The 10,221-nt window shown below is 43.7% G+C and overlaps 1 protein-coding gene across 4 annotated transcripts; it reads left to right on the top strand.

Annotated features, from left to right (window-relative positions):
* Positions 1 to 6,395: 6,395 nt before the first annotated feature.
* LOC133373823 (cytochrome c oxidase subunit 6C) lies at positions 6,396 to 10,021 on the top strand. 4 transcript variants are annotated; one of them, XM_061604121.1, is made up of 4 exons: positions 6,396 to 6,414; positions 8,407 to 8,534; positions 8,805 to 8,934; positions 9,902 to 10,021. In XM_061604121.1, exons 2-3 carry the CDS (start codon positions 8,421 to 8,423, stop codon positions 8,928 to 8,930), a joined length of 240 nt encoding a protein of 79 aa, XP_061460105.1. In that variant the 5' UTR covers positions 6,396 to 6,414; positions 8,407 to 8,420; the 3' UTR covers positions 8,931 to 8,934; positions 9,902 to 10,021. The 4 variants fall into 4 exon arrangements, with proteins under 4 accessions (XP_061460105.1, XP_061460077.1, XP_061460087.1 ...); XM_061604093.1 differs by having other exon boundaries at positions 6,404 to 6,493; XM_061604103.1 differs by lacking the exon at positions 6,396 to 6,414 and adding an exon at positions 6,520 to 6,709.
* Positions 10,022 to 10,221: the final 200 nt, after the last annotated feature.

Below are 10,221 nucleotides of genomic sequence, written 5' to 3'. Positions count from 1 at the left end.
CGGCAAGATGTTAATAAGAACCAGGACCTAACTACTCCACTAAAAGATGAGCACCAATATAGGAGGCAACATTAACCAAAGGCCTAAAAACTGCCAAGGATAGTGCAAGGTGTGTCTCCCTGGGAAAAGCATACCATAGACAGGGGAGGGGAGAGTTACCACGGAAAAGGCACGTTCTTGTATGGCCACCCTCTATACTTCCCTTGGGTGGGGCACACGTGAAGGGCCTCTGACAAGGATGGCAGGGTTCAGGCTGGTTCATATGGGGAGAGGCAGTCCTTGAGGTGCAAAAAGAGTGCACCTTCCTAATCTACTACAAAGAAAATGGGTGCACTGTGATAAATAGCAACAGCTAGGGTGCTCTTGTGTAACAAAGCTGCTTCCAAGAAGAAGAAAAAATAAAATGGACTTTTTGCAGTAAAAAAGTGATGGAACACTACAGTAGAAAGTGTAGGATAACAATCACTCGACAGCGATACTGTATAACCTCTGCACAAATGTTGTGAAAACACAAGATTGCTCAGTATATGCTTCATCTGGATGCTACCCAAGAATATTGTTGTGGACACAGCACACAAGTTTAGTAATATAAGCAAGTTTCTCATATCACTGGAAAATTAATCACATAAAGATAGCAAAATTTTAAAAGCCATGAGTTGGTAGTATACGATTGATAATGTATCATTGCACAATACTTATGGAGTCAATACAACAAATCTTATTTATTTATTATTTATTTAGTCCATTTATATACTGCTTATATTTAAATAAAACTCTAGGTGGTGTACAAGAAGTCAAAGCATCTTAAAACAGCAACTGCAAAATAACCAGTAAAATACAGTTACCTGAGCAAAACATCCTCTTTCTTATCAACATAATATAAACACTGCATATAAAATTAAGTACAAGAAATACAAGAAAAAAAATCATAATATACATAATAGACTAAACAGAATATTCCCTAAGTTTCAAGGAGAAACAAACATGTTAAAATAAGTTTATTTTTGAACATAATAGATTAAACAAAACCAATATATCTCTAATTTTGATATCTGTTTTATTTAACCGCCACTTTAGAAACACCAAATTCTTAATGGTGCTATAAAATCTTGGGCCTGATGTCAACTCTAAGGCAAGAGTTGGCTCAGACAGTAAAGAGCAAATCTGATTTTGATTGTGACAAATTCAAAGACTTCTTTTTCAGTTTAATACAAAGCAGTGCTTGTTATAACAAACATGATGGAAGAGTTGCCAGCTCATACCTTTTTGAGGTCCCCTCCAGACTGTCAGTTTTATGAGTGGGATTCAAGTGCATACCAGAAATATAGGTTTGAGTAATTAAAATGGATTAAAGTACTCTGTTGCCATAGTTTAAGAAATCCACTTTTTTAAAAAAAGTTGCTGCAGTTATGAAAATGATGGGGAAATGCACTGAAAAGTGTGGGATGAATTAATTATGAACAGGAAGAGGTGTAAAAACTGCACAAGCAATATTCATTGTTGTGTAAGCTACCTGTAAACATATTAGAACAACTGCTCAGATAAGAATGGACAGAGTCTAACCTTGTTGTAAGCTTTGTGCAAGCGAATCAGGATGAATGCTTAACAGGTTGTCTAGAGGAGCCAGCAGAACCTCTAACATTATGTTCACATAGTACAACTGTGGTGGCAGTGGTGATTAAATGGTGGTTTCTCTGCAGTCTTCTCACATTATTATTATTATTATTATTATTATTATTATTATTAAATTTATACCCCGCCTTATGGCCAAAAGGCCCTCAAGGCGGCTTACAAAAAATACGAATATAGCAATACATCAATACAACATAATACATCAATAAAATAATCCAATTCTCAAAATTAAAATACAAATAACATTATTAAAAAAGAAAAAAAAAGAAAACAGCAATTACAAGCTTCCAATAGCAGGTATTATACTGTAGGAATCATACTGAATCCTTCTGATCTTGTTGGAAATTCTGGCTTGAGTTGTCATGGCTTTGTCTCCTGCATCGTTTTTATCCAGCTCTTCCAGCTGTATTTCTGTGGCCCTCGGTGGAGATAACGTGCTCGCGAATCCAGCTCTGGAGCGTGAGATTGTTGATGCGGTCAATAAAGTCGTAGATGGCATAGATGTTAGGGTGTAGATGTTAGGGTGCACCGACTCGAAGTGCCTGATCTCAACACGGGTGGCCGCTGAGTTAGAGAGGCCAAACTGCGGTTGTGGTGCGCCGCCTGGCGACGGACCCAATGGGCCCTCCGGCACCGCCAGGCTCTGCTCCTGCTGTTGCCTGGCACTCTACACAGGCCTGCCCTGGAAGTTCATGGCCGGCTGGCCTGCAAAGCAGGCCCGGGCCTGGGCCCAGGAGGCGGTGGCGGCGAAGAAATATTGTACGGCCTGGATGGTATCGCTAAGGTTATGGCTAGCAGCGCTGCTCCGTGGATAATCCCTCAGCTTCCTGCTGCTCAGGTTGAGGGCACTGCTGGCTGCCTCCTCTTCCAGTGTCCGCTCCAAGGAGCGCGTCCACAACGACAGGCCCCCCGCAGCAAGGCAGCCCCCTGCGGCCAGGCTGCTGCTGCCTCCCAGCATGAGTGCCCCAGAGCCCCCACCAGAGCGACCTCCTCCTCCGCTGCCACCCTCCACTAGCACTGCAGCCGCCATCTTCACATGACGTTGGTACTCTGGTAACTAAAAACCTAACTGGACCAAACGTTTCTCCTCTTGCCCATCCCATCATATAGGAGAGCCTGATCCATAAAGACAACATGGAACAGAGATGGCAGATGCTGGGGGAAGTTGGCAGGACAGTGGCAGAAACTCTGTCCATTTTTCTCTGTCGACACAGAGCTAAGTGTGCTACACAGACTGCTCTGCATCCTCTAAGCCAGCCTTCTGTCCTCAGGTACAGTGGAGGATTGCTGTCCCATTGCCATTAATGAAGTAAGATTCAACCTCTGGCCCAGTCAGCTTCTGTACCTGGAATGGGTGGAGGGCTCCACCATGTCCTTCACTTCATGTAGGAAAATGTCTTGGGCCAGTTCTGTTTATACCCAAGAAACTCAAGTGTCAAGTGGGCATTTCTATGAGAAGTAAGAGGTTTCTAAGGGAAGTATGAGCCCATCCTGACTGTTCTTCACACCCTAGGGTTATGGTATGTCTCAATTGGTGAAATGTCAACACTTCCACTGCCCCCAACCAGCTAGTCACTGTGTGCCTTCTAGACCTAAAGACAGAAACTTTGTGGCAGTGGTGGCCACCATCTGGAGGTTGGGGAGTGAGAAAGGGGAGGATGGATCAAAGATAAATGTGAAAGAGTAAAAACATGGCTCCCATCCAACTAATGCCAGTCATGAAAAGTCCCACTGGAATCAATGGAATACATAGTTGGGACTAAAGGTGTTAACTGTAGGATGGATACTTCTCACGGAAACACTTTTTTGCAGTGTCTGCATGTTCTTGCTGGCATCAGAAAGCCAGCCATATCCTCGCCCCATTTAATCTTCCTTTCTAGGAAATACTGAATGATAGAAAAAACTGTTGCCCACAACCCATTTGCAAAATCTGAATGAGCTGCTTACAGTATTAAGCCCGTCTGGAAGCACCCTCTCTTTCTTTCTTTCTTTCTTTACTTCTCACTCACACACACACACACACACACACACACACGCACGCACGCACGCACGCACACACGCACGCACGCACACAACACAGAGAGAGAGAGTGCTGCATGATAACCAATCTGGTGCAGGTTTATTTCTTGCCTAGGCAGAATAGCTCCCTTTATACAACTGGAAGTAATAAGGACAGAGGCCTACTTGTTGATTTTAAAGATGTGGATGCTGCTTTCCCTCAAGTTCTTCTCAAGGTGATGTAACAAAAGGCAAAATTCATAAAGATATACGATTACAAACAACACATCAGCAGTGAAAGAATAATATGTTGCATAAAAGAGCAGAGCTATATAAAAGCAATGAATCTGATATTGTCCCAGAATGCAAACAAAACCCAATTAGGTCAACTGATAACTCCGCTGAAACTAAACACTAAAAGACTGCCAAAACAGGACTTTGCCTGGTGCCCAAAGGGTAGATAACAAAGAAGATGCCGGGCAGATCTCATGGGAAAGAAAACTCAAAATTCATAAAGAGGTCTGAAATACTCTCACCTTCCAGTTCTCTGACTACCTTATCACAAGTGTAAATTAATGTTCCTGTAAACCATGGAAACTATAATTGCCACCTAATTAATTTTTAGATCTTTATAGTGAGAGGCCCCCAACATTTTATTCCTTGAGTCTGGCAGGCTTATCATAACAACAAGGTTCATGTACCCTTGTTTTACAATAGGAATTCCCAAACTGTGGTCTATGGGCCATGATTAGCAGCAAGGGAATCCAAATCAGAGAGTAGTTGCCTAGGAACAAATGTTTAGATTTGTGGGTTCAATGGGAAATCTGTGGTACAATATTGGGACATTTTAAAAAAAATCCCCCTCCCCCAGTCTGGAATCCACAAGTTGCTATGCCCATGAGTGCTGCAGTGGAAGGAAGCCATTCAAAATAGCTGCAGCATTGTCCAGAAAACTGGTAATATCACCCTTATTTATTATTGTACCAGCAATCATTCACAACTCAATGTAGCCATAATGTTATAGTCTAGATTTGGACAGATAAGAACAGGTTAAAAAAGAAGAAGAAGAGCCCGGCTAGATCAGGTCAAATGCCCATCTAGCCTAGCATTCTGTTCTCACAGTAGCCAACAAGCCGGCCCACTTATTCTCAGCAAGTGGTATTCAGAAGCATATGGCCCCGACAGTAGCTATAGAACACAGCTATCAGGGTTAGTAGACACTGATAGCCTTGTCCTCTATGAATTCATCTAATCCTCTTTCAATGCCATCCAAATTGGTGGCCATCAGTGACTCTCATGGAGCAAATTTCATAGTTAAAATGTTAAGCATATCTTGAAATTACATCACTTGACAACAACTATCCACAACAACTATCCACAACAACTATCCACAACAACTATCCACAACAACTATAGTGGGGTGTGGGTGATACTCATACAAGCCAAAGATGGGAAAACTGTAGTTCTCTATATGTTCCTGGCCAACAACTCCCCTCATTCCTGCCAATTGGCTATGCTAGCTGGGTGTGAGGGAGTCCGATATCATCTGAAGGGCCAGTTTTCCCATCCTTGATATAAGCAAAACATTATAGGTGACATCCAATACCATTAGTAGTGTAGTGTATTTTGTTCATTTATACATCTATACACTGCCCTTTTATGAATCAGATCAACCAGGCCTACAGTTTTAACGGAGCAAACTGCTCTGCGACAAAGAAAGCTGCTTAATCCTGCAATCCAATGCCGCCATCAAAACAGGCCTTTGGGCAGAAGTCTGGGGCTCTGCTCAGCAGACTAGCAAGGGGGTCCAAATGCAGCCAGGAAGGTTTGACGCAGCTGCACACTAGGGCTGTGCACTGGATTCAGCAGAGGGCCAAGCCAAATCAGGCCCATTCTGACTTTTTGGGGCTTTACCTGAGTCAGGTTCTGACAGCAACATGGATTGCTACAGGTAGGATTCAATGACCCAGAGTGAACCAGAGTTGCCAGGGGGCAGGGCATCAGGCAGGAAGAAGAGGTGGCAACCCAGGCTCTCCTTCCTGCTTGATGAGCGGAGGCAGCAATTCTCAAGGGCCATGGGGGCTGTTTTGTAAGAGCCTTTTGTGCAGGAAACCCCTTTGCAAAACACAATCGCACAGGATAAACCGACCCTGCTTGGGGGGGTGGGAGACAGAATGTCTTCTTCCTCTGCCATATGTTTAGTTAGGTTTTTCCTCCTAATAAAGCATGAGCCCCACCCCCAAACTTGATGCCCCCCCTCCAGATCAGAGTCATGGGGTGGATGGGGGTGTGTCTGTGCAGAGCCCACTGCACACAGCACACATATAAAGCAAATCACTCTCCCCCCCCCAAATGCTGGGAACTGTAGTTTACCCCTCACAGAGCTACAATTCCCAGCACCCTTAACAAACAACAGCGCCCTGGATTCTTTGGGGGAAGTCATGTGCTTTAAATATGCTTAAAATGTACGGCGTATGAACACAGTCATATTTCAAAGTAATTACCTAACTGCACCAATGGCGCAAATCTATGTACATTTACTTGGATTTCATCAGACACACTTCCAAGTAAAAATGTAGCATCATGCTCTAAAGCTTTCGAGAACGAGCTCAGCTCCAACCCACTCTCTACCACACAGACGAGTCAGACTGCGGAACAACATCTGCACGCTCTCGCGCAGCACCTCAACGCTCGCACTCGTGATTCATTAAGTTTGGTCCGAGCGACTTGCCGTAGTAATTGATGCTAAAGCGCGTGCGCAGACCAAAGTCGCCGCTTATAAAGGTGAAGAAGGGCAGCGCCAGCTTTTGAGGGGACGGAAGAGGGTATTTTCTCCTCCATTTCATAGCTCTTTCTGTGAGACGTGAGTGTTTTTGTTGTGGTGGGCTCGTCCGCACTTATTCTCTTAACCCTCCTCGGCGCATTCCGGGAACGGCGCGCGCCGCCTCCTGAACTCGCTACGTACCTGAAGGGACGGTTGGGCTGTTAGGGGTCCCCCTGCCCCCGCCTCAGGAGGTTGAGCGGGCGGGGCAGACGCACTGCTTGGGTTCGGAGGGGGAGGACCGAAGAGGAAGCCCAGGTAAAGCCTCGGCCGCCAAACGTGGCTAAAAGTCGCGGCCGGGCGAGGGGTTGAGACGGGGCTCTGATTCGGAGTGGCGGTGTCGCTCCGTCCTTCGCAGCTCTGTAGTGAGGCCCGTCTCCTTGGCCTGGCCTTGGCGCTATCGATTGGCTCAGTCCGCCCGAGGGCGCAGCGGGGGTGCCCACAGTGGGACTGTGCTCTGCCGGCCCTGAAGTGGTGAGGCGCGCCGCCTCTCCCCGAGAGGGTTCCGTCTGCCGCCCTCTCCCTTGCCTAATAAAAGTGCAAGGGTGGCGAGCGTCGTGATTGCCAGACGCCCACCTTGGGAAGAATCCGGCCCTTCTTCTTTCATTCTCTCGGAACTGCCGCGCACGCCTCTCTTGTTCCTGCTAGAGGTGCTGAAGGAGGGGAATTGGCTGCTTGCTCGCCCCCTGTCTAAAACAGGTGTATGTATTTGTGTGCATATGGAGATACAACATTACACTCTAAAAAACGGCGGATACCATGCTCACACAATACTACGGCCTAGGAAAATGCTGCTTAGCTGTATAAGATAATTACTCATCTACCGTTGGAGCTTTAGGGGAGTACCTGCAGTTGCAAATCCTTTTCACAAAACCGTGAATGGAAAAGAACCATGTTGAACTGTAGTGGTTCTTCAAGAGCATGAAACTAAATGTGGACTACTTAACTGGGATTTTGTTGGGGTGCTACATTTTTGAGACTTGGAAGTAAAGCAGTAAATATATATGGCTAGTGTGTTGCAATAGTTTTGGGAGACCTGGCTTCAGTCTACACTGAGCCACAAAGTTTACTAGTGACCTTGGGCCAGTCTTTAAAGCAGCATAACTTATCTCCCAGGCTGGTGGTTTGGGCCAGTCTCTAAACCAGCTTAATTTACCTCCCAGGCTGGATGTGGAAGGTAAAGTGTGAGGGACCATGTACACCACCTTGAATGATCTGGAGGAAGTGCAAGTGAAAAATGTAAATGATTATATGATCATGTGTTGTTAGGGTGCAATCCTGCAGACCATGGGAATAGGTCAGATATGTTTCTCTGATGTCAGAGTCAGCTCTGATGTCAGAAGTTGGAATTTGCGTCCCGGACACTATTGGCTTCTCTAAAGCCCTGGCCCAGCTAGTGTAACTCTGACATCAGAAGGGTCAAAAATGGGGTATTCTGGAAAGTGAAAGGATCCTAAGCTACCCTGGTTCCCTGGCACATGCCCAAACAAGGGGGAGAACTTAGTCATGTTTCTGAGTATGACTAAATCCCTCTGCTTGCTTTAAAAGAATAAAAAATATATAAAACAGAATACAGACCATTCTTCTACCCTGCCACTTTGAGTTCAGCAGGGCATAGAATAAGGAAGCTTAATTGCTTTTTTCACACACACCAGGCAGTTAATTCCTTCCAAAAATGAAAGGCTAAAATTAAATCTGCAAATAAGGGAAATTGTTGAAGAAAGGTAGGAATAGGGCTTGTATGCATGCCTCATTAGATATTTTTTGAAAATCTAAGTGGCGGCAATTTCCAAGGAAATTGGGAAGCTATATAAGTAACCTGTCCATGAAGCTCAGCTGTACAGGGTTTAGTGATTTGAATAACATCTTTATTGCTGTGGCTTTTCTTCTTTGTTAATCATGGTGAGGCTTTTGTGATGGCAAGACCTGCTTATATTTGCTTTGGTTTTTTTTAGGAGAAGACACCACCATGTCTGCTGCATTGTTGCCCAAACCCCAGATGAGAGGCCTCCTGGCCAAACGTCTGAGAATACACATCGTAGGGGCCTTTCTTTTTTCCTTTGGATGTGTAGCTCTGTACAAGGTCAGATTCTGGTATATTAAGAAATCAGTTTGTGAGTCAGTATTTTAACAACACTCTCTTTGTGAGATGTGAGTTTTCCAGTAATACAACACTGTACTATGATGAGGGTCATTTTTGTAAGTACTTTAGCTCAAGTAATTAGGCTACATATGGGTACAATATTTGTTTATAGAAGTTGGTCTGAGGTAAAAAAACTAATTTTGAATAATTGGTTCTAGATCAAACTGTATTACCTTTCTGAAGGTTTGCAATCTTTCTCTTTCTCTTCAGTTTGGTGTGGCTGATCCCAGGAAAAAAGCATATGCAGAGTTTTATAAAAACTATGATGCCACGAAGGAATTTGAGGCCATGAGGAAAGCTGGGGTGTTTGAAAGTGTGGGACCCAAAAGTCCATAAGCAGGTATTTTTGTCAGGGGAATGTTACTTTTTGGCTAGGTATGCATACTTTGCTGTGTGGTCGGCTATACCTCTGGTGTTCATGGTGGATGACAGCAATCTTTTGATACTGTGTTTCAGCAGCTGTATTTAATATTCTGCTCTTTCATAATATATTCCTTGCTGGAGAACATATAAAGAAGCTGTCAAGTGAGAAAGGAAGCTAGATAAGGGCCATTGCAAATGTCCTGGCCCCAGAAAGTGAGAAAAAAGGAAGTCATCCTGTAAAACTGAAACTGTGTAACATGGCGTGTTTCTGCATAGTTTTGCATCCACCAGAACCATCTAATGTACTTACTGTTATCTGATGGCCCTGAATTATTCTTTTATCTTGTACGTCGCCCAGAGTGGCTGGACATCCAGCCAGATGGGCGACTAATAAATTTAATATTATTATTATTTTAGTTCTTGTGTTTGACTACATCCCTACTAAAGACTTAGTGTTGCAAGCCTATTTATTTATTTTATAGAAACTTTTATATACTGCGTTTTAGTCCCCATGAGGGGCCCCTGCTACCTCTCCCCTTTCCTCAGTGCCTTTCTCTTAGGTATTCTGAGAAAGAGGTCAAGTATTAGAAGTATTACTAAAGAGAGCAGGCCAAAATAACTGTGCTGTATTTATTTTTTTATTTTTATTGTTGCTTTTGGCTTTCCAGCTGTTTTTCAAAACCTATTTGTTCAAAGCAGTCTAGTGGTAGAACTGTTAACTATGCATACTGTGGGATGTTCATATTCATCATATCTATATTGCCAGTCTAACATTGGTTTGTCTAGCTTGGTCTGTAATCTTCTAGATCTATTATACTAGTTTTCATGGTGCATAGATATGGAGGCTAAAACATCTTGTTGCTAATTTTAGTCACAAACCTTTATATGAGTATTCTTAGGACTGTGAGGACATATGTGTTTATAACTTTTTTTTTCCTTTTCAGACCCTTCTGTCTGGATACCTGACAGCTGAACATCATTGTTTCAGTAAACTATACCTTGTGATCCACTTTGGTGTTGATCATGCTGTAATGTTGCTTATTAAATAAAGTACTTAAGTCAAATGATGTTTTGACTTTTTTCAGTTAGTAGTATTTGTACCAAAATGCTTATGGGCTAGGGTTGAAGTACCAGGTGCCAGTAATCCCTTCAGACTTTCTTAGGAAGTTTTTAGGGAAGGATATGAGAGGAGGAATCTGCTAGATTCTGTTTGGCTCACCTCATCTTCCTTTCTGAAACTGAGCAGGGAGATTAAGAGCAAAAT

The sequence above is a fragment of the Rhineura floridana genome, chromosome 1, assembly GCF_030035675.1.
Source record: "Rhineura floridana isolate rRhiFlo1 chromosome 1, rRhiFlo1.hap2, whole genome shotgun sequence".
Taxonomy (NCBI): Eukaryota; Metazoa; Chordata; class Lepidosauria; order Squamata; family Rhineuridae; genus Rhineura; species Rhineura floridana.
This window is presented reverse-complemented; position numbering and strand designations above follow the sequence as displayed.

Excerpts from the sequence above, each read along its gene's own strand:
- LOC133373823 (XM_061604121.1), top strand. The coding sequence starts at position 8,421 with ATGTCTGCTGCATTGTTGCCCAAACCCCAGATGAGAGGCCTCCTGGCC. Across the intron at positions 8,535-8,804 it reads GATGTGTAGCTCTGTACAAG|TTTGGTGTGGCTGATCCCAG; the intron begins GTCAGATTCTGG and ends CTTTCTCTTCAG.